The sequence below is a fragment of the Scyliorhinus torazame genome, chromosome 4 (assembly GCF_047496885.1).
Source record: "Scyliorhinus torazame isolate Kashiwa2021f chromosome 4, sScyTor2.1, whole genome shotgun sequence".
Taxonomy (NCBI): Eukaryota; Metazoa; Chordata; class Chondrichthyes; order Carcharhiniformes; family Scyliorhinidae; genus Scyliorhinus; species Scyliorhinus torazame.
The window spans coordinates 45,851,911-45,878,878 of record NC_092710.1 but is presented as its reverse complement, the minus strand read 5'-3'; the positions used below and the strand labels follow the sequence as shown (position 1 = coordinate 45,878,878).

General features: G+C 57.0%; 1 protein-coding gene across 1 annotated transcript in view; it reads right to left on the bottom strand.

Annotated features, from left to right (window-relative positions):
* Positions 1 to 26,968, bottom strand: part of LOC140411324 (equilibrative nucleobase transporter 1-like) — an 82,040-nt gene that overhangs the window by 35,711 nt on the left and 19,361 nt on the right. The window contains exon 5 of the mRNA XM_072500445.1: positions 376 to 468. Within this exon, the coding sequence (XP_072356546.1) occupies positions 376 to 468 (93 nt within the window). The remainder of the gene's footprint in view (positions 1 to 375; positions 469 to 26,968) is intronic.

The following is a 26,968-nucleotide window of genomic DNA, read 5'->3' as shown; positions in this document are numbered from 1 at the left end:
AGGTTAGGTGGATTGGCCATGATAAATTGCCCTCAGTGTCCAAAATTACCCTTAGTGTTGGGTTGGGTTATGGGGATAGGGTGGAGGTGTTGACCTTGGGTAGGGTGCTCTTTCCAAGAGCCGGTGCAGACTCGATGGACCGAATGGCCTCCTTATGCACTGTAAATTCTTTGATTTTACAAGATTTTTGAATTCTCTTTCCTCAATCTGTTTTCTGAAACAGTTTTCTGCCCCTTTCTCAGAAACTTCAGCACATAAAAATGCCATTTTTTCCACTGTGTCTGTGACGGCAATTTTAAACAGCGATTCTATTGTCCTGTCTTCCCCTTTGCATGTTCCCTCTTGAGAGTTGGTCGTAAACCGCTTACAACTCACCTTAACCAGCAGAAACACGGCTGATGCGGAATCGAGTGCTCCATTGTACAGCGTGATAACCGTGGAGCGTCTGTTTGTAAACAAATTTGCAACCTGCGAATCAGATCAAAGAATAATATTATTGGCAGACGTTCTATTGAGCATTAGGCCACTTTGCGGATCCTGTGCTCTTGATTGGACGAAGAGCTTACAATACCATTCCTGAACCTGCAAATTAGGACTGCCGATGAGACACATGTAATATACAAGCAGGTACTTAGCTAAAGTAGAGATAGATTCAGTTACGAACACCATTCCATGCCCTGAGTAACAACATTTCTACCACCCTGTGGGAAAACGAAATTGATGGTTCATCATCCCTCTAATTATTCTGTCAATTATTTTCAATCAACCCCTTAGGTTATTTGACCGCCCAGCTGCTATAAGTCCTGCCAATCTGTTGCCCCCCCCGCCCCCCCCATAATTCTCAAGCTCTCGATTAAATCGTCCCTTCATTTTCTCGACTCCAAAAAACCCCAAATCACATTAATCAAATGTTCCTCCCAGCTATTTGTTTTCCATTACTGCCAACATCTGCCTACATGTACTCTTCACATTCCCCAGTGAATTCATGGATTTCTTTGTCCGTGGAGAACACAATTCGATGAAATCTGAAGCTCTGCTGTAGTCAATGTAACACACAGATCCAGCATGACATCTGTGATCTTCATTGCCACGTCCCGGCGGGTATGGCAACTGTGCCATGGACCTTCTTATCAATCTAAGTAATATCTGATGCTGCATTTGATTGTCTCTGGACATGTAATACAGGCCCCTCTGTTGTTCAACACTACTTTGTATCATTCCATGTATTTCCCGCTTAGTAATGTGATACTTCTCGCTCTGAGGCAACACGCTGTTTTAAGCGCAAACTCAGAAAATGATGTCTCCAGAAGGCACGTTTCTGCCGCACTTCATACAGGTTGACAATCGGCCTGCTGACCGTGCGGCTCTGCAGCTGCAGAGAGTGGCATAGGTGTGTGTGAGAATGAGAAACACGTCTCATGTACCCACTTACTGCGATGTCCCGCCCAGTGTGCACGTGCAAGAGATTGAATCCAATTTTCCAATCAATTATCCAATTACTGTTAGTGCTGATTTAGCCTGATCGCAGCTTGCACGCTACAAGCTTGGGTTGGGTCACTGTCTGTGCGGAGTCTGCACGTTCTCCCCGTGTCTGCGTGGGTTTCTTCCGGGTGCTCTCGTTTCCTCCCACAAGTCCCGAAAGACATATTGTTAGGTGAATTGGACATTCTGAATTTCCCCTCCGTGTACCCGAACAGGTGCCAGAATGTGGCGACTCGGCAATTTTCAATAATACAGATTATACTGAGGAAGAATCGGCCTGTCGTGCGATAATCGATTCGGATATTTGTGACATTGAGCTTCACACAACAAAGAACAAAGAGCAAAGAAATGTACAGCGCAGGAACAGGCCCTTCGGCCCTCCAAGCCCGTGCCGACCATGCTGCCCGACTAAACTACAATCTTCTACACTTCCTGGGTCCGTATCCCTCTATTCCCATCCTATTCATGTATTTGTCAAGATGCCCCTCAAATGTCACTATCGTCCCTGCTTCCACCACCTCCTCCGGTAGCGAGTTCCAGGCACCCACTACCCTCTGCGTAAAAAACTTGCCTCGTACATCTACTCTAAACCTTGCCCCTCTCACCTTAAACCTATGTCCCCTAGTAATTGACTCCTCTACCCCGGGGGAAAGCCTCTCACTATCCACTCTGTCTATGCCCCTCATAATTTTGTAGACCTCTATCAGGTCGCCCCTCAACCTCCTTCGTTCCAGTGAGAACAAACCGAGTTGATTCAAACACTCCTCATAGCTAATGCCCTCCATACCAGGCAACATTCTGGTAAATCTCTTCTGAACCCTCTCTAAAGCCTCCACATCCTTCTGGTAGTGTGGCGACCAGAATTGAACACTATACTCCAAGTGTGGCCTAACTAAGGTTCTATACAGCTGCAACATGACTTGCCAATTCTTATACTCAATGCCCCGGCCAATGAAGGCAAGCATGCCGTATGCCTTCTTGACTACCTTCTCCACCTGTGTTGCCCCTTTCAGTGACCTGTGAACCTGTACTCCTCGATCGCTCTGACTTTCAATACTCTTGAGGGTTCTACCATTCACTGTATATTCCCTACCTGCATTAGACCTTCCAAAATGGATTACCTCACATTTGAGTGGATTAAACTCCATCTGCCATCTCTCCGCCCAAGTCTCCAAACAATCTAAATCCTGCTGTAACCTCTGACAGTCCTCATCGCTATCCGCAATTCCACCAACCTTTGTGTCATCTGCAAACTTACTAATCAGACCAGTTACATTTTCCTCCAAATCAATTATATATACTACAAACAGCAAAGGTCCCAGCAGTGACCCCCGTGGAACACCACTGGTCACAGCCCTCCAATTAGAAAAGCATCCTTCCATTGCTACTCTCTGCCTTCTATGACCTAGCCAGTTCTGTATCCACCTTGCCAGCTCACCCCTGATCCCGTGTGACTTCACCTTTTGTACTCGTCTACCATGAGGGACCTTGTCAAAGGCCTTACTGAAGTCCATATAGACAACATCCACTGCCCTACCTGCATCAATCATCTTAGTGACCTCCTCGAAACACTCTATCAAGTTAGTGAGACACGACCTCCCCTTCACAAAACCATGCTGCCTCTCACTAATACGTCCATTTGCTTCCAAATGGGAGTAGATCCTTTGTAGGGGTAAATTCTCGAAGAATTCTCTCCAGTAATTTCACTACCACTGAAGTAAGACTCACCGGCCTGTAGTTCCCTGGATTATCCTTGCTACCCTTCTTAAACAGAGGAACAGCATTGGCTATTCTCCGGTCCTCCAGGACATCACCTGAAGACAGTGAGGATCCAAAGATTTCTGTCAAGGCCTCAACAATTTCCTCTCCAGCCTCCTTCAGTATTCTGGGGTAGATCCCATCAGGCCCTGGGGACGTATCTACCTTAATAATTTTTAAGACACCCAACACCTTATCGTTTTGGATCTCAATGTGACCCAGGCTATCTACACACCCTTCTCCAGACTGAACATCTACCAATTCCTTCTCTTTGGTGAATACTGATGCAAAGTATTCATTTAGTACCTCGCCCATTTCATCTGGCTCCACACATAGATTCCCTTGCCTATCCTTCAGTGGGCCAACCCTTTCCCTGGCTACCCTCTTGCTTTTTATGTACGTGTAAAAAGCCTTGGGATTTTCCTTAACCCCATTTGCCAGTGACTTTTCGTGACCCCTTCTAGCCCTCCTGACTCCTTGCTTAAGTTCCTTCCTACTTTCCTTATATTCCACACAGGCTACGTCTGTTTCCAGCCTTTTAGCCCTGACAAATGCCTCGTTTTTCTTTTTGACGAGGCCTACAATATTTCTCGTTATCCAAGGTTCCAAGGCCGCGAGGTTTGCTAGTGTCACACGGGAGGGTTTAAACTAGTATGGCAGGGGGGTGGGCACGGGAGCAATAGGTCAGAAGGTGAGAGCATTGAGGGAGAACTAGGGAATAGGGACAGTGTGGCTCTGAGGCAGCGCAGACGGGGAGAAGTTGCTGAACACAGCGGGTCTGGTGGCCTGAAGTGCATATGTTTTAATGCAAGGAGCATTACGGGTAAGGCAGATGAACTTAGAGCTTGGATTACTACTTGGAACTATGATGTTGTTGCCATTACAGAGACCTGGTTGAGGGAAGGGCAGGATTGGCAGCTAAACGTTCCAGGATTTAGATGTTTCAGGCGGGATAGAGGGGGATGTAAAAGGGGAGGCGGAGTTGCGCTACTTGTTCAGGAGAGTATCACAGCTATACAGCGAGAGGACACCTCAGAGGGCAGTGAGGCTATATGGGTAGAGATCAGGAATAAGAAGGGTGCAGTCACAATGTTGGGGGTATACTACAGGCCTCCCAACAGCCAGCGGGAGATAGAGGAGCAGATAGGTAGACAGATTTTGGAAAAGAGTAAAAACAACAGGGTTGTGGTGATGGGAGACTTCAACTTCCCCAATATTGACTGGGACTCACGTAGTGCCAGGGGCTTAGACGGGGCAGAGTTTGTAAGGAGCATCCAGGAGGGCTTCTTAAAACAATATGTAAACAGTCCAACTAGGGAAGGAGCGGTACTGGACCTGGTATTGGGGAATGAGCCCGGCCAGGTGGTAGATGTTTCAGTAGGGGAGCATTTCGGTAACAGTGACCACAATTCAGTAAGTTTTAAAGTACTGGTGGACAAGGATAAGAGTGGTCCGAGGATGAATGTGCTAAATTGGGGGAAGGCTAATTATAACAATATTAGGCGGGAACTGAAGAACATAGATTGGGGGCGGATGTTTGAGGGCAAATCAACATCTGACATGTGGGAGGCTTTCAAGTGTCAGTTGAAAGGAATACAGGACAGGCATGTTCCTGTGAGGAAGAAAGATAAATACGGCAATTTTCGGGAACCTTGGATGACGAGTGATATTGTAGGCCTCGTCAAAAAGAAAAAGGAGGCATTTGTCAGGGCTAAAAGGCTGGGAACAGACAAAGCCTGTGTGGCATATAAGGAAAGTAGGAAGGAACTTAAGCAAGGAGTCAGGAGGGCTAGAAGGGGTCATGAAAAGTCATTGGCAAATAGGGTTAAGGAAAATCCCAAGGCTTTTTACACTTACATAAAAAGCAAGAGGGTAGCCAGGGAAAGGGTTGGCCCACTGAAGGATAGGCAAGGGAATCTATGTGTGGAGCCAGAGGAAATGGGCGAGGTACTAAATGAATACTTTGCATCAGTATTCACCAAAGAGAAGGAATTGGTAGATGTTGAGTCTGGAGAAGGGGGTGTAGATAGCCTGGGTCACATTGTGATCCAAAAAGACGAGGTGTTGGGTGTCTTAAAAAATATTAAGGTAGATAAGTCCCCAGGGCCGGATGGGATCTACCCCAGAATACTGAAGGAGGCTGGAGAGGAAATTGCTGAGGCCTTGACAGAAATCTTTGGATCCTCGCTGTCTTCAGGGGATGTCCCGGAGGACTGGAGAATAGCCAATGTTGTTCCTCTGTTTAAGAAGGGTGGCAGGGATAATCCCGGGAACTACAGGCCGGTGAGCCTTACTTCAGTGGTAGGGAAATTACTGGAGAGAATTCTTCGAGACAGGATCTACTCCCATTTGGAAGCAAATGGACGTATTAGTGAGAGGCAGCACGGTTTTGTGAAGGGGAGGTCGTGTCTCACTAACTTGATAGAGTTTTTCGAGGAGGTCACTAAGATGATTGATGCAGGTAGGGCAGTAGATGTTGTCTATATGGACTTCAGTAAGGCCTTTGACAAGGTCCCTCATGGTAGACTAGTACAAAAGGTGAAGTCACACGGGATCAGGGGTGAACTGGCAAGGTGGATACAGAACTGGCTAGGCCATAGAAGGCAGAGGGTAGCAATGGAGGGATGCTTTTCTAATTGGAGGGCTGTGACCAGTGGTGTTCCACAGGGATCAGTGCTGGGACCTTTGCTCTTTGTAGTATATATAAATGATTTGGAGGAAAATGTAACTGGTCTGATTAGTAAGTTTGCAGACGACACAAAGGTTGGTGGAATTGCGGATAGCGATGAGGACTGTCTGAGGATACAGCAGGATTTAGATTGTCTGGAGACTTGGGCGGAGAGATGGCAGATGGAGTTTAACCTGGACAAATGTGAGGTAATGCATTTTGGAAGGGCTAATGCAGGTAGGGAATATACAGTGAATGGTAGAACCCTCAAGAGTATTGAAAGTCAAAGAGATCTAGGAGTACAGGTCCACAGATCACTGAAAGGGGCTACACAGGTGGAGAAGGTAGTCAAGAAGGCATACGGCATGCTTGCCTTCATTGGCCGGGGCATTGAGTATAAGAATTGGCAAGTCATGTTGCAGCTGTATAGAACCTTAGTTAGGCCACACTTGGAGTATAGTGTTCAATTCTGGTCGCCACACTACCAGAAGGATGTGGAGGCTTTAGAGAGGGTGCAGAAGAGATTTACCAGAATGTTGCCTGGTATGGAGGGCATAAGCTATGAGGAGCGATTGAATAAACTCGGTTTGTTCTCACTGGAACGAAGGAGGTTGAGGGGCGACCTGATAGAGGTATACAAAATTATGAGGGGCATAGACAGAGTGGATAGTCAGAGGCTTTTCCCCGGGGTAGAGGGGTCAATTACTAGGGGGCATAGGTTTAAGGTGAGAGGGGCAAAGTTTAGAGTAGATGTACGAGGCAAGTTTTTTACGCAGAGGGTAGTGGGTGCCTGGAACTCACTACCGGAGGAGGTAGTGGAGGCAGGGACGATAGGGACATTTAAGGTGCATCTTGACAAATATATGAATAGGATGGGAATAGAAGGATACGGACCCAGGAAGTGTAGAAGATTGTAGTTTAGTCGGGCAGTATGGTCGGCACGGGCTTGGAGGGTCGAAGGGCCTGTTCCTGTGCTGTACATTTCTTTGTTCTTTGTTGTTGTTGTTCCCCAAAATTGCCGTATTTATCCTTCTTCCTCACAGGAACATGCCGGTCCTGAATTCCTTTCAACTGACACTTGAAAGCCTCCCACATGTCAGATGTTGAGTTGCCCTCAAACATCCGCCCCAATATATGTTCTTCAGTTCCCGCCTAATATTGTTATAATTAGGCCTCCCCCAATTTAGCACATTCATCCTAGGACCACTCTTATCCTTGTCCACCAGCACTTTAAAACTTACTGAATTGTGGTCACTGTTCCCGAAATGCTCCCCTACTGAAACTTCTCCCACCTGTCCGGGCTCATTCCCCAATACCAGGTCCAGTACCGCCCCTTCCCTAGTTGGACTGTTTACATATTGTTTTAAGAAGCCCTCCTGGATGCTCCTTACAAACTCTGCCCCGTCTAAGCCCCTGGCACTAAGTGAGTCCCAGTCAATATTGGGGAACTTGAAGCCTCCCATCACCACAACCCGGTTGTTTTTACTCTTTTCCAAAATCTGTCTACCTATCTGCTCCTCTATCTCCCGCTGGCTGTTGGGAGGTCTGTAGTATACCCCCAACATTGTGACTGCACCCTTCTTATTCCTGATCTCTACCCATATCGCCTCACTGCCCTCTGAGGTGTCCTCTCGCAGTACAGCTGTGATATTCTCCCGAACAAGTAGCGCAACTCCGCCTCCCCTTTTACATCCCCCTCTATCCCGCCTGAAACATCTAAATCCTGGAACGTTTAGCTGCCAATCCTGTCCTTCCCTCAACCAGGTCTCTGTAATGGCAACAACATCATAGTTCCACGTACTAATCCAAGCTCTAAGTTCATCTGTCTTACCAGTCGATTTCAGCGGGAGCGGAGCAGTCTCCCACCCGCCCTCCTCCTCTAACCTAATAATAAAACCCATTGGTGTGAGGTAAGTACCATATTTAATTATTATGATTATTTTTTAAAAAAATTAATTTAGTTGTTAGCCAGATCTTGGTAGAAAGTTAGAGGGATGGCAGGGAAGGGAGTGCAATGTTCCTCCTGCAGGATGTTTGAGGTGAGGGATGCCGTTAGTGTCCCTGCTGATTTTACCTGCAGGAAGTGCTGCCATCTCCAGCTCCTCCAAGACCGAGTTAGGGAACTGGAGCTGGAGTTGGAAGAACTTCGGATCATTCGGGAGGCAGAGGGGGTCATAGATAGCAGCTTCAGGGAATTAGTTACACCAAAGATTGGAGATAGATGGGTAACTGTAAGAGGGACTGTGAAAAAGCAGTCAGTGCAGGGATCCCCTGCGGTCGTTCCCCTGAGAAACAAGTATACCGCTTTGGATACTTGTGGGGGGGGGGGGGACTTACCAGGGGTAAGCCATGGGGTACGGGCCTCTGGCACGGAGTCTGTCCCTGTTGCTCAGAAGGGAAGGGGGAGAGGAGCAGAGCATTAGTAATTGGGGACTCGATAGTCAGGGGCACAGATAGGAGATTTTGTGGGAGCGTGAGAGACTCACGTTTGGTATGTTGCCTCCCAGGTGCAAGGGTATGTGATGTCTCGGATCGTGTTTTCCGGGTCCTTAGGGGGGAGGGGGAGCAGCCCCAAGTCGTGGTCCACATTGGCACGAACGACATAGGTAGGAAAGGGGACAAGGATGTCAGGCAGGCTTTCAGGGAGCGAGGATGGAAGCTCAGAACTAGAACAAACAGAGTTGTTATCTCTGGGTTGTTGCCCGTGCCACGTGATAGTGAGATGAAGAATTGGGGGAGAGAGCAATTAAACACGTGGCTACAGGGATGGTGCAGGCGGGAGGGATTCAGATTTCTGGATAACTGGGGCTCTTTCTGGGGAAGGTGGGACCTCTACAGACAGGATGGTCTACATCTGAACCTGAGGGGCACAAATATCCTGGGGGGGGGGAAGATTTGTTAGTGCTCTTGGGGGGGGGGGGGTTAAACGAATGCAGCAGGGGCATGGGAACCTGGATTGTTTTAGGGTAAGGGAGAATGAGAATATAGAGGTCAGGAGCACAGATTTGACGTCGCAGGAGGGGGCCAGTGTTCAGGTAGGTGGTTTGAAGTGTGTCTACTTCAATGCCAGGAGTATACGAAATAAGGCAGGGGAACTGGCAGCATGGGTTGGTACCTGGGACTTCGATGTTGTGGCCATTTCGGAGACATGGATAGAGCAGGGACAGGAATGGATGTTGCAGGTTCCGGGGTTTAGGTGTTTTAGTAAGCTCAGAGAAGGAGGCAAAAGAGGGGGAGGTGTGGCACTGCTAGTCAAGAGCAGTATTACGGTGGCGGAGAGGATGCTAGATGGGGACTCATCTTCCGAGGTAGTATGGGCTGAGGTTAGAAACATGAAAGGAGAGGTCACACTGTTGGGAGTCTTCTATAGGCCTCCAAATAGTTCTAGGGATGTAGAGGAAAGGATGGCGCGGATGATCCTGGATAAGAGCGAAAGTAACAGGGCAGTTATTATGGGAGACTTTAACTTTCCAAATATTGACTGGAAAAGATATAGTTCGAGTACATGAGATGGGTCGTTTTTTGAACAGTGTGTGCAGGAGGGTTTCCTGACACAATATGTTGACAGGCCAACAAGAGGCCAGGCCATGTTAGATTTGGTTTTGGGTAATGAACCAGGCCAGGTGTTGGATTTAGAGGTAGGAGAGCACTTTGGGGACAGTGACCACAATTCGGTGACGTTTACGTTAATGATGGAAAGGGATAAGTATACACCGCAGTGCAAGAGTTAAAGCTGGGGGAAGGGCAATTATGATGCCATTAGACGTGACTTGGGGGGGGGGGGGATAAGGTGGAGAAGTGGGCTGCAAGTGTTGGGTACACTGGATAAGTGGAGCTTGTTCAAGGATCAGCTACTGCGTGTTCTTGATAAGTATGTACCGGCCAGGCAGGGAGGAAGGCGTCGAGCGAGGGAACCGTGGTTTACCAAAGAAGTGGAATCTCTTGTTAAGAGGAAGAAGGAGGCCTATGTGAAGATGAGGTGTGAAGTTTCAGTTGGGGCGATGGATAGTTACAAGGTAGCGAGGAAGGATCTAAAGAGAGAGCTAAGACGAGCAAGGAGGGGACATGAGAAGTATTTGGCAGGTAGGATCAAGGAAAACCCAAAAGCTTTCTATAGGTATGTCAGGAATAAGCGAATGTCAAGGGAAAGAGTAGGACCAGTCAAGGACAGGGATGGGAAGTTGTGTGTGGAGTCTGAAGAGATAGGCGAGATACTAAATGAATATTTTTCGTCAGTATTCACTCAGGAAAAAGAGAATGTTGTGGAGGAGAATGCTGAGCCCCAGGCTAATAGAATAGATGGCATTGAGATACGTAGGGAAGAGGTGTTGGCAATTCTGGACAGGCTGAAAATAGATAAGTCCCTGGGTCCTGATGGGATTTATCCTAGGATTCTCTGGGAGGCCAGGGAAGAGATTGCTGGACCTTTGGCTTTGATTTTTATGTCATCATTGGCTACAGGAATAGTGCCAGAGGACTGGAGGATAGCAAATGTGGTCTCTTTGTTCAAAAAGGGGAGCAGAGACAACCCCGGCAACTATAGACCGGTGAGGCTCACGTCTGTAGTGGGTAAAGTCTTGGAGGGGATTATAAGAGACAAGATTTATAATCATCTCGATAGGAATAATATGATCAGGGATAGTCGGCATGGCTTTGTGAAGGGTAGGTCATGCCTCACAAACCTTATCGAGTTCTTTGAGAAGGTGACTGAACAGGTCGACGAGGGTAGAGCAGTTGATGTGGTGTATATGGATTTCCGCAAAGCGCTTGATAAGGTTCCCCATGGTAGGCTATTGCAGAAAATACGGAGGCTGGGGATTGAGGGTGATTTAGAGATGTGGATCAGAAATTGGCTAGCTGAAAGAAGACAGAGGGTGGTGGTTAATGGGAAATGTTCAGAATGGAGTTCAGTTACAAGTGGAGTACCACAAGGATCTGTTCTGGGGCCGTTGCTGTTTGTCATTTTTATCAATGTACTAGAGGAAGGCGCAGAAGGGTGGGTGAGTAAATTTGCAGACGATACTAAAGTCGGTGGTATTGTCGATAGTGTGGAAGGATGTAGCAGGTTACAGAGGGATATAGATAAGATGCAGAGCTGGGCTGAGAGGTGGCAAATGGAGTTTAATGTAGAGAAGTGTGAGGTGATTCACTTTGGAAGGAATAACAGGAATGCGGAATATTTGGCTAATGGTAAAGTTCTTGAAAGTGTGGATGAGCAGAGGGATCTAGGTGTCCATGTACATAGACCCCTGAAAGTTGCCACCCAGGTTGATAGGGTTGTGAAGAAGGCCTATGGAGTGTTGGCCTTTATTGGTAGAGGGATTGAGTTCCGGAGTCATGAGGTCATGTTGCAGCTGTACAGAACTCTGGTCCGGCCGCATTTGGAGTATTGCGTACAGTTCTGGTCACCGCATTATAGGAAGGACGTGGAGGTTTTGGAGCGGGTGCAGAGGAGATTCACCAGGATGTTGCCTGGTATGCAGGGAAAATCTTATGAGGAAAGGCTGATGGAATTGAGGTTGTTTTCGTTGGAGAGAAGAAGGTTAAGAGGAGACTTAATAGAGGCATACAAAATGATCAGGGGGTTGGATAGGGTGGACAGTGAGAGCCTTCTCCCGCGGATGGAAATGGCTGGCATGAGGGGACATAGCTTTAACTGAGGGGTAATAGATATAGGACAGAGGTCAGAGGTAGGTTCTTTACGCAAAGGGTAGTGAGGCCGTGGAATGCCCTACCTGCTACAGTAGTGAACTCGCCAACATTGAGGGCATTTAAAAGTTTATTGGATAAACATATGGATGATAATGGCATAGTGTAGGTTAGATGGCTTTTGTTTCGGTGCAACATCGTGGGCCGAAGGGCCTGTACTGCGCTGTATCGTTCTATGTTCTATGTTCTATGTTCTATGTAATACTTCTTGCATTAAAACATATGCACTTCAGGCCACCAGACCCGCTGTGTTCAGCAGCTTCTCCCTGTCTGCTCTGCCTCAGAGCCCCACTGTCCCTATTCCCTAGTTCTCCCTCAATGCTCTCACCTTCTGACCTATTGCTCCCGTGCCCACTCCCCTGCCATACTAGGTTAAACCCTCCCGTGTGACACTAGCAAACCTCACGTAAAACAATGAGCAACAAAGGCCCAGGTCCCCTGACTCGAATGTCGCCTGTGTACCTTTCGACTCAGCTCACACTCGATATCTCACTGAACGCCAGGTGGAAACGGAGCAGTAGGGGGATTGGCCTAATTTCCGGCTTGTCCTGTGGTGGACTGAATGCACCAGCTGTGATGTGGAAACCCAGGATTTCACGACAGGATACTCTCGGGCAGTGCAGCGCTCTCGGACAGCGCAGTGCACACAAACATCACAGCTCCCTCAGAAAGTGCAGCGCTTCAGGACAGTGCAGCGCTCTCGGACAGCGCAGCGCACACAGACAGTGCAGCGCTCTCGGACAGTGCAGCGATCTCGGACAGCGCAGCGCACACAGACAGTGCAGCGCTCTCGGACAGTGAAGCGCTCTCGGAAAGCGCAGCGCACACAGACAGCACAGCTCCCTCAGACAGTGCAGCGCTCTCGGACAGTGCAGCGCTCTCGGTCAGTGCAGCGCTCCCGGACAGTGCAGCGCTCCCGGACAGTGCAGCGCTCCCGGACAGTGCAGCGCTCCCGGACAGTGCAGCGCTCTCGGGCAGTGCAGCGCTCTCGGACAGCGCAGCGCACACAGACAGCACAGCTCCCTCTGACAGTGCAGCGCTCTCGGACAGTGCAGTGTTCTCGGACAGTGCAGCGCTCTCGGACAGTGCAGCGCTCTCGGACAGTGCAGCGCTCTCGGACAGTGCAGCGCTCTCGGACAGTGCAGCGCTCTCGGACAGTGCAGCGCTCTCGGTCAGTGCAGCGCTCCCAGACAGTGCAGCGCTCTCGGACAGTGCAGCGCTCTCGGACAGTGCAGCGCTCTTGGACAGTGCAGCGCTCTCGGACAGTGCAGCGCTCTTGGACAGTGCAGCGCTCTCGGTCAGTGCAGCGCTCCCGGACAGTGCAGCACTCTCGGACAGTGCAGCGCACACAGACAGCACAGCTCCCTCAGACAGTGCAGCGCTCTCGGACAGTGCTGCGCTCTCGGACAGTGCAGCGCTCTCGGACAGTGCTGCGCTCTCGGACAGTGCAGCGCTCTCGGACAGTGCAGCGCTCCCGGACAGTGCAGCGCTCTCGGACATTGCAGCGCTCTCGGAAAGTGGTGACCTCTCGGACAGTGCAGCACTCTCGGACAGTGCAGCGCTCCCGGACAGTGCAGCACTCTCGGACAGTGCAGCGCTCCCGGACAGCACAGCTCCCTCAGACAGTGCAGCGCTCTCGGACAGTGCAGCACTCTCGGACATTGCAGCGCTCTCGGAAAGTGGTGACCTCTCGGACAGTGCAGCGCTCTCGGACAGTGCAGCGCTCTCGGACAGTGCAGCGCTCTCGGACAGTGCAGCGCTCTCGGACAGTGCAGCGCTCTCGGACAGTGCAGCGCTCTCGGGCAGTGCAGCGCTCTCGGACAGTGCAGCGCTCTCGGACAGTGCAGCGCTCTTGGACAGTGCAGCGCTCTCGGTCAGTGCAGCGCTCTCGGTCAGTGCAGCGCTCCCGGACAGTGCAGCGCTCTCGGACAGTGCAGCGCTCTCGGACAGTGCAGCGCTCTCGGACAGTGCAGCGCTCTCGGACAGTGCAGCACTCTCGGACAGTGCAGTGCTCTCGGACAGTGCAGCGCTCTCGGACAGTGCAGCACTCTCGGACATTGCAGCGCTCCCGGACAGTGCAGCGCTCTCGGTCAGTGCAGCGCTCTCGGACAGTGCAGCGCACACAGACAGCACAGCTCCCTCAGACAGTGCAGCGCTCTCAGACAGTGCAGCGCTCTCAGACAGTGCAGTGCACACAGACAGCACAGCTCCCTCAGACAGTGCAGCGCTCTCGGTCAGTGCAGCGCTCCCGGACAGTGCAGCGCTCTCGGACAGTGCAGCGCTCTCGGACAGTGCAGCGCTCCCGGACAGTGCAGCGCACACAGACAGCACAGCTCCCTCAGACAGTGCAGCGCTCTCTGACAGTGCAGCGCTCTCAGACAGTGCAGCGCTCCCAGACAGTGCAATGCTCTCGGGCAGTGCAGTGCTCTCGGACAGTGCAGCGCTCTCGGACAGTGCTGCGCTCTCGGGCAGTGCAGCGCTCTCGGACAGTGCAGCGCTCCCGGACAGTGCAGCGCTCTCGGACATTGCAGCGCTCTCGGAAAGTGGTGACCTCTCGGACAGTGCAGCGCTCTCGGGCAGTGCAGCGCTCTCGGGCAGTGCAACGCTCTCGGGCAGTGCAGCGCTCTCGGACATTGCAGCGCTCTCGGAAAGTGGTGACCTCTCGGACAGTGCAGCGCTCTCGGACAGTGCAGCGCTCTCGGACAGTGCAGATCTCTCGGACAGTGCAGCGCTCTCGGACAGTGGTGCGCTCTCGGACAGTGCAGAGCTCTCGGACAGTGCAGCGCTCTCGGACAGTGCAGTGCTCTCGGACAGTGCAGCACTCTCGGACGGTGCAGCGCTCCCGGACAGTGCAGCGCTCTCGGACAGTGCAGCGCTCTCGGACAGTGCAGCGCTCTCGGACAGTGCAGCGCTCTCGGACAGTGCAGCACTCTCGGACAGTGCAGTGCTCTCGGACAGTGCAGCGCTCTCGGACAGTGCAGCACTCTCGGACATTGCAGCGCTCCCGGACAGTGCAGCGCTCTCGGTCAGTGCAGCGCTCTCGGACAGTGCAGCGCACACAGACAGCACAGCTCCCTCAGACAGTGCAGCGCTCTCAGACAGTGCAGCGCTCTCAGTCAGTGCAGTGCACACAGACAGCACAGCTCCCTCAGACAGTGCAGCACTCTTGGTCAGTGCAGCGCTCCCGGACAGTGCAGCGCTCTCGGACAGTGCAGCGCTCTCGGACAGTGCAGCGCTCCCGGACAGTGCAGCGCACACAGACAGCACAGCTCCCTCAGACAGTGCAGCGCTCTCAGACAGTGCAGCGCTCTCAGACAGTGCAGCGCTCCCAGACAGTGCAATGCTCTCGGGCAGTGCAGTGCTCTCGGACAGTGCAGCGCTCTCGGACAGTGCTGCGCTCTCGGGCAGTGCAGCGCTCTCGGACAGTGCAGCGCTCCCGGACAGTGCAGCGCTCTCGGACATTGCAGCGCTCTCGGAAAGTGGTGACCTCTCGGACAGTGCAGCGCTCTCGGGCAGTGCAGCGCTCTCGGGCAGTGCAACGCTCTCGGGCAGTGCAGCGCTCTCGGACATTGCAGCGCTCTCGGAAAGTGGTGACCTCTCGGACAGTGCAGCGCTCTCGGACAGTGCAGCGCTCTCGGACAGTGCAGATCTCTCGGACAGTGCAGCGCTCTCGGACAGTGGTGCGCTCTCGGACAGTGCAGAGCTCTCGGACAGTGCAGCGCTCTCGGACAGTGCAGTGCTCTCGGACAGTGCAGCACTCTCGGACGGTGCAGCGCTCTCGGACAGTGCCGCGCTCTCGGACAGTGGTGCGCTCTCGGACAGTGCAGTGCTCTCGGACGGTGCAGCGCTCTCGGACGGTGCAGCGCTCTCGGACAGTGCAGCGCTCTCGGACAGTGCAGCGCTCTCGGACAGTGCAGCGCTCTCGGACAGTGCAGCGCTCTCGGACAGTGCAGCGCTCTCGGACAATGCAGCGCTCTCGGTCAGTGCAGCGCTCTCAGACAGTACAGCGCTCCCGGACAGTGCAGTGCTCTCGGACAGTGCAGTGCTCTCGGGTAGTGCAGCGCTCTCGGACAGTGCAGCGCTCTCGGTCAGTGCAGCGCTCTCGGACAGTGCAGCGCTCTCGGACAGTGCAGCGCTCTCGCACAGTGCAGCACTCTCGGTCAGTGCAGCGCTCTCGGACAATGCAGCACTCTCGGACAGTGCAACGCTCCCGGACAGTGCAGTGCTCTCGGACAGTGCAGCACTCTCGGACAATGCAGCACTCTCGGACAGTGCAGCACTCTCGGACAGTGCAACGCTCCCGGACAGTGCAGTGCTCTCGGACAGTGCAGTGTTCTCGGACAGTGCAGCACTCTCGGACAATGCAGCACTCTCGGACAATGCAGCGCTCTCGGACAGTGCAGCGCTCTCGGACAGTGCAGCGCTCTCGGACAGTGCAGCGCTCTCGGACAGTGCAGTGCTCTCGGACAGTGCAGCGCTCTCGGACAGTGCAGCGCTCTCGGACAGTGCAGCGCTCTCGGACAGTGCAGCGCTCTCGGACAGTGCAGTGCTCTCGGGTAGTGCAGCGCTCTCGGACAGTGCAGCGCTCTCGGACAGTGCAGCGCTCCCAGACAGTGCAGCGCTCTCGGACAGTGCAGCGCTCTCGGACAGTGCAGTGTTCTCGGACAGTGCAGCGCTACCGGACAGTGCAGCGCTCTCGGACAGTGCAGTGTTCTCGGACAGTGCAGCGCTCTCGGACAGTGCAGCGCTCTCGGACAGTGCAGCGCTCCCAGACAGTGCAGCGTTCTCGGGCAGTGCAGCGCTCTCGGACAGTGCAGTGTTCTCGGACAGTGCAGCGCTACCGGACAGTGCAGCGCTCCCGGACAGTGCAACGCTCCCAGACAGTGCAGCGCTCTCGGACAGTGCAGCGCTCTCGGACAGTGCAGCGCTCTCGGTCAGTGCAGCGCTCTCGGACAGTGCAGTGTTCTCGGACAGTGCAGCACTCTCGGACAATGCAGTGTTCTCGGACAGTGCTGCGCTCTCGGGCAGTGCAGCGCTCTCGGACAGTGCAGCGCTCCCAGACAGTGCAGCGCTCTCGGACAGTGCAGCGCTCTCGGACAGTGCAGCGCTCTCGGACAGTGCAGTGCTCTCGGACAGTGCAACGCTGTCGGACAGTGCAGCGCTCCCGGACAGTGCAGCGCTCCCAGACAGTGCAGCACTCTCGGACAATGCAGTGTTCTCGGACAGTGCAGCGCTCTCGGACAGTGCAGCGCTCTCGGACAGTGCAGTGCTCTCGGACAGTGCAACGCTGTCGGACAGTGCAGCGCTCCCGGACAGTGCAGCGCTCCCAGACAGTGCAGCACTCTCGGACAATGCAGTGTTCTCGGACAGTGCAACGCTGTCGGACAGTGCAGCGCTCCCGGACAGTGCAGCGCTCTCGGACAGTGCAGCGCTCTCGGACAGCACAGCGCTCTCGGACAGTGCAGCGCTCTCGGACAGTGCAGCGCTCTCGGACAGTGCAGCGCTCCCGGACAGTGCAGCGCTCTCGGACAGTGCAGCGCTCTCGGACAGTGCAGCGCACTTGGACAGTGCAGCGCTCCCGGACAGTGCAGCGCTCTCGGACAGTGCAGCGCTCTCGGACAGTGCAGCGCACTTGGACAGTGCAGCGCTCCCGGACAGTGCAGCGCTCTCGGACAGTGCAGCACTCTCGGACGGTGCAGCGCTCCCGGACAGTGCAGCGCTCTCGGACAGTGCAGCGCTCTCGGACAGTGCAGCGCTCTCGGACAGTGCAGCGCTCTCGGACAGTGCAGCACTCTCGGACAGTGCAGTGCTCTCGGACAGTGCAGCGCTCTCGGACAGTGCAGCACTCTCGGACATTGCAGCGCTCCCGGACAGTGCAGCGCTCTCGGTCAGTGCAGCGCTCTCGGACAGTGCAGCGCACACAGACAGCACAGCTCCCTCAGACAGTGCAGCGCTCTCAGACAGTGCAGCGCTCTCAGTCAGTGCAGTGCACACAGACAGCACAGCTCCCTCAGACAGTGCAGCACTCTTGGTCAGTGCAGCGCTCCCGGACAGTGCAGCGCTCTCGGACAGTGCAGCGCTCTCGGACAGTGCAGCGCTCCCGGACAGTGCAGCGCACACAGACAGCACAGCTCCCTCAGACAGTGCAGCGCTCTCAGACAGTGCAGCGCTCTCAGACAGTGCAGCGCTCCCAGACAGTGCAATGCTCTCGGGCAGTGCAGTGCTCTCGGACAGTGCAGCGCTCTCGGACAGTGCTGCGCTCTCGGGCAGTGCAGCGCTCTCGGACAGTGCAGCGCTCCCGGACAGTGCAGCGCTCTCGGACATTGCAGCGCTCTCGGAAAGTGGTGACCTCTCGGACAGTGCAGCGCTCTCGGGCAGTGCAGCGCTCTCGGGCAGTGCAACGCTCTCGGGCAGTGCAGCGCTCTCGGACATTGCAGCGCTCTCGGAAAGTGGTGACCTCTCGGACAGTGCAGCGCTCTCGGACAGTGCAGCGCTCTCGGACAGTGCAGATCTCTCGGACAGTGCAGCGCTCTCGGACAGTGGTGCGCTCTCGGACAGTGCAGAGCTCTCGGACAGTGCAGCGCTCTCGGACAGTGCAGTGCTCTCGGACAGTGCAGCACTCTCGGACGGTGCAGCGCTCTCGGACAGTGCCGCGCTCTCGGACAGTGGTGCGCTCTCGGACAGTGCAGTGCTCTCGGACGGTGCAGCGCTCTCGGACGGTGCAGCGCTCTCGGACAGTGCAGCGCTCTCGGACAGTGCAGCGCTCTCGGACAGTGCAGCGCTCTCGGACAGTGCAGCGCTCTCGGACAGTGCAGCGCTCTCGGACAATGCAGCGCTCTCGGTCAGTGCAGCGCTCTCAGACAGTACAGCGCTCCCGGACAGTGCAGTGCTCTCGGACAGTGCAGTGCTCTCGGGTAGTGCAGCGCTCTCGGACAGTGCAGCGCTCTCGGTCAGTGCAGCGCTCTCGGACAGTGCAGCGCTCTCGGACAGTGCAGCGCTCTCGCACAGTGCAGCACTCTCGGTCAGTGCAGCGCTCTCGGACAATGCAGCACTCTCGGACAGTGCAACGCTCCCGGACAGTGCAGTGCTCTCGGACAGTGCAGCACTCTCGGACAATGCAGCACTCTCGGACAGTGCAGCACTCTCGGACAGTGCAACGCTCCCGGACAGTGCAGTGCTCTCGGACAGTGCAGTGTTCTCGGACAGTGCAGCACTCTCGGACAATGCAGCACTCTCGGACAATGCAGCGCTCTCGGACAGTGCAGCGCTCTCGGACAGTGCAGCGCTCTCGGACAGTGCAGCGCTCTCGGACAGTGCAGTGCTCTCGGACAGTGCAGCGCTCTCGGACAGTGCAGCGCTCTCGGACAGTGCAGCGCTCTCGGACAGTGCAGCGCTCTCGGACAGTGCAGTGCTCTCGGGTAGTGCAGCGCTCTCGGACAGTGCAGCGCTCTCGGACAGTGCAGCGCTCCCAGACAGTGCAGCGCTCTCGGACAGTGCAGCGCTCTCGGACAGTGCAGTGTTCTCGGACAGTGCAGCGCTACCGGACAGTGCAGCGCTCTCGGACAGTGCAGTGTTCTCGGACAGTGCAGCGCTCTCGGACAGTGCAGCGCTCTCGGACAGTGCAGCGCTCCCAGACAGTGCAGCGTTCTCGGGCAGTGCAGCGCTCTCGGACAGTGCAGTGTTCTCGGACAGTGCAGCGCTACCGGACAGTGCAGCGCTCCCGGACAGTGCAACGCTCCCAGACAGTGCAGCGCTCTCGGACAGTGCAGCGCTCTCGGACAGTGCAGCGCTCTCGGTCAGTGCAGCGCTCTCGGACAGTGCAGTGTTCTCGGACAGTGCAGCACTCTCGGACAATGCAGTGTTCTCGGACAGTGCTGCGCTCTCGGGCAGTGCAGCGCTCTCGGACAGTGCAGCGCTCCCAGACAGTGCAGCGCTCTCGGACAGTGCAGCGCTCTCGGACAGTGCAGCGCTCTCGGACAGTGCAGTGCTCTCGGACAGTGCAACGCTGTCGGACAGTGCAGCGCTCCCGGACAGTGCAGCGCTCCCAGACAGTGCAGCACTCTCGGACAATGCAGTGTTCTCGGACAGTGCAGCGCTCTCGGACAGTGCAGCGCTCTCGGACAGTGCAGTGCTCTCGGACAGTGCAACGCTGTCGGACAGTGCAGCGCTCCCGGACAGTGCAGCGCTCCCAGACAGTGCAGCACTCTCGGACAATGCAGTGTTCTCGGACAGTGCAACGCTGTCGGACAGTGCAGCGCTCCCGGACAGTGCAGCGCTCTCGGACAGTGCAGCGCTCTCGGACAGCACAGCGCTCTCGGACAGTGCAGCGCTCTCGGACAGTGCAGCGCTCTCGGACAGTGCAGCGCTCCCGGACAGTGCAGCGCTCTCGGACAGTGCAGCGCTCTCGGACAGTGCAGCGCACTTGGACAGTGCAGCGCTCCCGGACAGTGCAGCGCTCTCGGACAGTGCAGCGCTCTCGGACAGTGCAGCGCACTTGGACAGTGCAGCGCTCCCGGACAGTGCAGCGCTCTCGGACAGTGCAGCGCTCTCGGGCAGTGCAGCGCTCTCGGACAGTGCAGCGCTCTCGGACAGTGCAGCACTCTCGAACAGTGCAGCGCTCTCGGACAGTGCAGCGCTCTCGAACAGTGCAGCGCTCTCGAACAGTGCAGCGCTCTCGGACAGTGCAGCGCTCCCAGACAGTGCAGCGCTCTCGGACAGTGCAGCGCTCTCGGACAGTGCAGAGCTCTCGGACAGTGCAGCGCTCTCGGACAGTGCAGCGCTCCCAGACAGTGCAGCGCTCTCGGACAGTGCAGCGCTCTCGGACAGTGCAGCGCTCTCGGACAATGCAGCGATCTCGGACAGTGCAGCACTCCCAGACAGTGCAGCGCTCTCGGACAGTGCAGTGCTCTCGGACAGTGCAGCGCTCTCGGACAGTGCAGCGCTCTCGGACAGTGCAGAGCTCTCGGACAGTGCAGCGCTCCCAGACAGTGCAGCGCTCTCGGACAGTGCAGTGCTCTCGGACAGTGCAGCGCTCTCGGACAGTGCAGTGCTCTCGGGCAGTGCAGCGCTCTCGGACAGTGCAGCGCTCTCGGACAGTGCAGTGCTCTCGGGCAGTGCAGCGCTCCCGGACAGTGCAGCGCTCTCGGACAGTGCAGCGCTCTCGGACAGTGCAGCGCTCTCGGACAGTGCAGCGCTCTCGGACAGTGCAGTGATCTCGGACAGTGCAGCGCTCTCGGACAGTGCAGCGCTCTCGGGCAGTGCAACGCTCTCGGACAGTGCAGCGCTCTCGGACAGTGCAGCGCTCTCGGACAGTGCAGCGCTCTCGGGCAGTGCAACGCTCTCGGACAGTGCAGTGCTCTCGGACAGTGCAGCGCTCTCAGACCATGCAGCGCTCCCGGACAGTGCAGTGCCTCGGACAGTGCAGCACTCTCGGACAGTATAGCGTTCTCGGACAGTGCAGCGCTCTCGGACAGTGCAGCGCTCTCAGACCATGCAGCGCTCCCGGACAGTGCAGTGCTCTCGGGCAGTGCAGCACTCTCGGTCAGTGCAGCGCTCCCGGACAGTGCAGCGCTCTCAGACAGTGCAGCACTCCCGGACAGAGCAACGCTCTCGGACAGTGCAGCGCTCTCGGACAGTGCAGCGCTCTCAGACCATGCAGCGCTCCCGGACAGTGCAGTGCCTCGGACAGTGCAGCACTCTCGGACAGTACAGCGTTCTCGGACAGTGCAGCGCTCTCGGACAGTGCAGCGCTCTCCGACAGTGCAGAGCTCTCGGACAGTGCAGCGCTCCCGGACAGTGCAGCGCTCTCGGACTGTGCAGCGCTCCCAGACAGTGCAGCGCTCTCGGACAGTGCAGCGCTCTCGGGCAGTGCAACGCTCTCGGACAGTGCAGCGCTCTCGGACAGTGCAGCGCTCTCAGACCATGCAGCGCTCCCGGACAGTGCAGTGCTCTCGGGCAGTGCAGCACTCTCGGTCAGTGCAGCACTCCCGGACAGTGCAGCGCTCTCAGACAGTGCAGCGCTCTCGGACAGTGCAGCGCTCTCGGACAGTGCAGCACTCCTGGACAGTGCAGTGCTCTCGGGCAGTGCAGTACTCTCGGACAGTGCAGCACTCCCGGACAGTGCAGCGCTCTCGGACAGTGCAGCGCTCTCGGGCAGTGCAGCGCTCTCGGTCAGTGCAGCGCTCTCGGGCAGTGCAGCGCTCTCGGACAGTGCAGCGCTCTCGGACAGTTCAGCACTCTTGGACAGTGCAGCGCTCTCGGACAGTGCAGCGCTCTCGGACAGTGCAGTGTTCTCGGACAGTGCAGCACTCTCGGACAGTTCAGCACTCTTGGACAGTTCAGCGCTCTCGGACAGTTCAGCACTCTTGGACAGTGCAGCGCTCTCGGACAGTGCAGTGTTCTCGGACAGTGCAGCGCTCTCGGACAGTGCAGCGCTCTCGGACAGTGCAGTGTTCTCGGACAGTGCAGCACTCTCGGACAGTGCAGCGCTCTCGGACAGTGCAGCGCTCTCGGACAGTGCAGCGCTCTCGGACAGTTCAGCACTCTTGGACAGTGCAGCGCTCTCGGACAGTGCAGCGCTCTCGGACAGTTCAGCACTCTCGGACAGTGCAGCGCTCTCGGACAGTGCAGCACTCTCGGACAGTGCAGCGCTCTCAGACCATGCAGCGCTCTTGGACAGCACAGCGCTCTTGGACAGTGCAGCGCTCTCGGACAGTGCAGCACTCTCGGGCAGTGCAGCGCTCTCGGACAGTGAAGCGCTCCCAGACAGTGCAGCGCTCTTGGACAGTGCAGCGCTCCCAGACAGTGCAGCGCTCTCAGGCAGTGCAGCGCTCTCGGACAGTGCAGCGCTCTCGGACAGTGCAGCGCTCCCAGACAGTGCAGCGCTCTTGGACAGTGCAGCGCTCCCAGACAGTGCAGCGCTCTCAGGCAGTGCAGCGCTCTCGGACAGTGCAGCGCTCTCGGACAGTGCAGCGCTCCCGGACAGTGCAGTGCTCTCGGACAGTGCAGTGCTCTCGGACAGTGCAGTGCTCTCGGACAGTGCAGTGCTCTCGGACAGTGCAGCGCTCCCAGACAGTGCAGCGCTCTCAGGCAGTGCAGCGCTCTCGGACAGTGCAGCGCTCTCAGGCAGTGCAGCGCTCTCGGACAGTGCAGCGCTCTCGCACAGTGCAGTGCTCCCGGACAGTGCAGTGCTCTCGGACAGTGCAGTGCTCTCGGGTAGTGCAGCGCTCTCGGACAGTGCAGCGTTCTCGGACAGTGCAGTTCTCTCGGACAGTGCAGCGCTCTCGGACAATTCAGCGCTCTCGGACAGTGCAGCGGTCTCGGACAGTGCAGCGCTACCGGACGGTGCAGCGCTCTCGGACAGTACAGCGCTCTCGGACAGTGCAGCACTCTCGGACAGAGCAGCGCTCTCGGACAGTGCAGCGCTCTCGGACAGAGCAGCGCTCTCGGACAGTGCAGCACTCTCGGACAGTGCAGCGCTCTCGGACAGTGCAGCGCTCCCGGACAGTGCAACGCTCCCAGACAGTGCAGCACTCTCGGGCAGTGCAGCACTCTCGGACAGTGCAGCGCTCTCGGACAGTGCAGCGTTCTCGGACAGTGCAGTGCTCTCGGACAGTGCAGCGCTCTCGGACAATGCAGCGCTCTCGGACAGTGCAGCGCTCTCGGACAATGCAGCGCTCTCGGACAGTGCAGCGCTCTCGGACAATGCAGCGCTCTCGGACAGTGCAGCGCTCTCGGACAGTGCAGCGCTCTCGGACAGTGCAGCGTTCTCGGACAGTGCAGTGCTCTCGGACAGTGCAGCGCTCTCGGACAATGCAGCGCTCTCGGACAGTGCAGCGCTCTCGGACAATGCAGCGCTCTCGGACAGTGCAGCGCTCTCGGACAATGCAGCGCTCTCGGACAGTGCAGCGCTCTCGGACAGTGCAACGCTCTCGGACAGTGCAGCGCTCTCGGACAGTGCAACGCTGTCGGACAGTGCAGCGCTCTCGGACAATGCAGCGCTCTCGGACAGTGCAGCGCTCTCGGACAGTGCAGCGCTCTCGGACAGTGCAACGCTCCCAGACAGTGCAGCACTCTCGGGCAGTGCAGCGCTCTCGGACAGTGCAGCGTTCTCGGACAGTGCAACGCTCTCGGACAGTGCAGCGCTCTCGGACAATGCAGCGCTACCGGACAGTGCAGCGCTCCTGGACAGTGCAACGCTGTCGGACAGTGCAGCGCTCTCGGACAGTGCAGCACTCCCGGACAGTGCAGCGCTACCGGACAGTGCAGCGCTCCTGGACAGTGCAACGCTGTCGGACAGTGCAGCGCTCTCGGACAGTGCAGCACTCCCGGACAGTGCAGCACTCCCGGACAGTGCAGCGCTACCGGACAGTGCAGCACTCCTGGACAGTGCAACGCTGTCGGACAGTGCAGCGCTCTCGGACAGTGCAGCGCTCTCGGACAGTGCAACGCTCCCAGACAGTGCAGCGCTCTCGGACAGAGCAGCGTTCTCGGACAGTGCAGCGCTCTCGAACAGTGCAGCACTCTCGGACAGTGCAACGCTCCCAGACAGTGCAGCGCTCTCGGACAGTGCAGCGCTCTCGGACAATGCAGCGCTCTCGGACAGTGCAGCGCTCTCGGACAGTGCAGCGCTACCGGACGGTGCAGCGCTCTCGGACAGTACAGCGCTCTCGGACGGTGCAGCGCTCTCGGACAGTGCAACGCTCTCGGACAGTGCAGCGCTACCGGACGGTGCAGCGCTCTCGGACAGTACAGCGCTCCCGGACGGTGCAGCGCTCTCGGACAGTGCAACGCTCTCGGACGGTGCAGCGCTCTCGCACTGTGCAGCGCTCTCGGACAGTGCAGCGCTCTCGGACAGTGCAGCGCTCTCGGACAGTGCAACGCTCTCAGACAGTGCAGCGCTCTCGGACAGTGCAGCGCTCCTGGACAGTGCAGCGCTCTCGGACAGTGCAGCGCTCCTGTATAGTACAGCGCTCTCGGACGGTGCAGCGCTCTCGGACAGTACAGCGCTCTCGGACAGTGCAGCGCTCTCGGACAGTGCAGCGCTCTCGGACAGTGCAGCGCTCTCGGACAGTGCAGCACTCTCGGACAGTACAGCGCTCTCGGACGGTGCAGCGCTCTCGGACAGTACAGCGCTCTCGGACAGTGCAGCACTCTCGGACAGTGCAGCGCTCTCGGACAGTGCAGCGCTCTCGGACAGTGCAGCGCTACCGGACAGTGCAGCGCTCCCGGACAGTGCAGCGCTCTCGGACAGTGCAGCGCTCTCGGACAGTGCAACGCTCTCGGACAGTGCAGCGCTCTCGGACAGTGCAACGCTCTCGGACAGTGCAGCGCTCTCGGACAGTGCAACGCTCTCGGACAGTGCAGCGCTCTCGGACAGTGCAGCGCTCTCGGACAGTGCAACGCTGCCAGACAGTGCAGCGCTCTCGGACAGTGCAGCGCTCCTGGACAGTGCAGCGCTCTCGGACAGTGCAGCGCTCCTGTACAGTACAGCGCTCTCGGACAGTGCAGCTCTCTCGGACAGTGCAACGCTCTTGGACAGTGCAGCGCTCTTGGACAGCACAGCGCTCTCGGACAGTGCAGCGCTCTCGGACCATGCAGCGCTCCTGGACAGTGCAGCGCTCTCGGACAGTGCAGCGCGCCCAGACAGTGCAGCGCTCCCGGACAGTGCAGCGCTCCCAGACAGTGCAGCGCTCCCAGACAGTGCAGCGCTCTCGGGCAGTGCAGCGCTCTCAGACAGTGCAGCGCTCCCGGACAGTGCAGTGCTCTCGGACAGTGCAGCGCTCTCGGTCAGTGCAGCGCTCCCAGACAGTGCAGCGCTCTCGGTCAGTGCAGCGCTCCCAGACAGTGCAGCGCTCTCGGACAGTGCAGCGCTCTCGGACAGTGCAGCGCTCCCAGACAGTGCAGCGCTCTCGGACAGTGCAGCGCTCTCGGTCAGTGCAGCGCTCCCAGACAGTGCAGCGCTCTCGGACAGTGCAGCGCTCTCGGACAATGCAGCGCTCTCGGACAGAGCAGCGCTCTCGGACAGTGCAGCGCTCTCGGACAATGCAGCGCTCCCAGACAGTGCAGCGCTCTCGGTCAGTGCAGCGCTCCCAGACAGTGCAGCGCTCTCAGACAGTGCAGCGCTCTCGGTCAGTGCAGCGCTCCCAGACAGTGCAGCGCTCTCGGACAGTGCAGCGCTCTCGGACAGTGCAGCGCTCTCGGACAGTGCAGCGCTCTCAGACAGTGCAGCGCTCTCGGACTGTGCAGCGCTCTCGGGCAGTGCAGCGCTCCCAGACAGTGCAGCGCTCTCGGACTGTGCAGCGCTCCCAGACAGTGCAGCGCTCTCGGACAGTGCAGCGCTCTCGGGCAGTGCAGCGCTCGCGGACAGTGCAGCGCTCTCGGACAGTGCAGCGCTCTCGGACTGTGCAGCGCTCCCAGACAGTGCAGCGCTCTCGGACAGTGCAGCGCTCTCGGGCAGTGCAGCGCTCTCGGACAGTGCAGCGCTACCGGACAGTGCAGCGCTCTCGGGCAGTGCAGCGCTCTCAGACAGTGCAGCGCTCTCGGACAGTGCAGCGCTCTCGCACAGTGCAGTGCTCCCGGACAGTGCAGCGCTCTCGCACAGTGCAGCACTCCCAGACAGTGCAGCGCTCTCGGACAGTGCAGCGCTCTCGGACAGTGCAGCGCTCTCGGACAGTGCAGCGCTCTCGGACAGTGCAGCGCTCTCGGACAGTGCAGCGCTCTCGGACAGTGCAGCGCTCTCTAACAGTGCAGCGCTCTCGGACAGTGCAGCGCTCTCGGACAGCACAGCGCTCTCGGACAGTGCAGCGCTCCCAGACAGTGCAGCGTGACCAGACAGTGCAGCGCTCCCAGACAGTGCAGCGCTCTCGGACAGTGCAGCGCTCTCGGACAGTGCAGCGCTCCCGGCCAGTGCAGCGCTCTCGGACAGTGCAGCGCTCCCAGACAGTGCAGTGCTCTCGGACAGTGCAGCGCTCTCGGACAGTGCAGCACTCTCGGACAGTGCAGCGCTCCCAGACAGTGCAGTGCTCTCGGACAGTGCAGCGCTCCCGGACAGTGCAGCACTCTCGGACAGTGCAGCACTCTCGGTCAGTGCAGCACTCTCGGGCAGTGCAGCACTCTCGGACAGTGCAGCACTCTCGGACAGTGCAGCGCTCTCGGACAGTGCAGTGCTCTCGGACAGTGCAGCGCTCCCGGACAGTGCAGCTCTCTCGGACAGTGCAGCACTCTCGGACAGTGCAGTGCTCTCGGACAGTGCAGCGCTCCCGGACAGTGCAGCTCTCTCGGACAGTGCAGCACTCTCGGACAGTGCAGTGCTCTCGGACAGTGCAGCGCTCTCGGGCAGTGCAGCGCTCC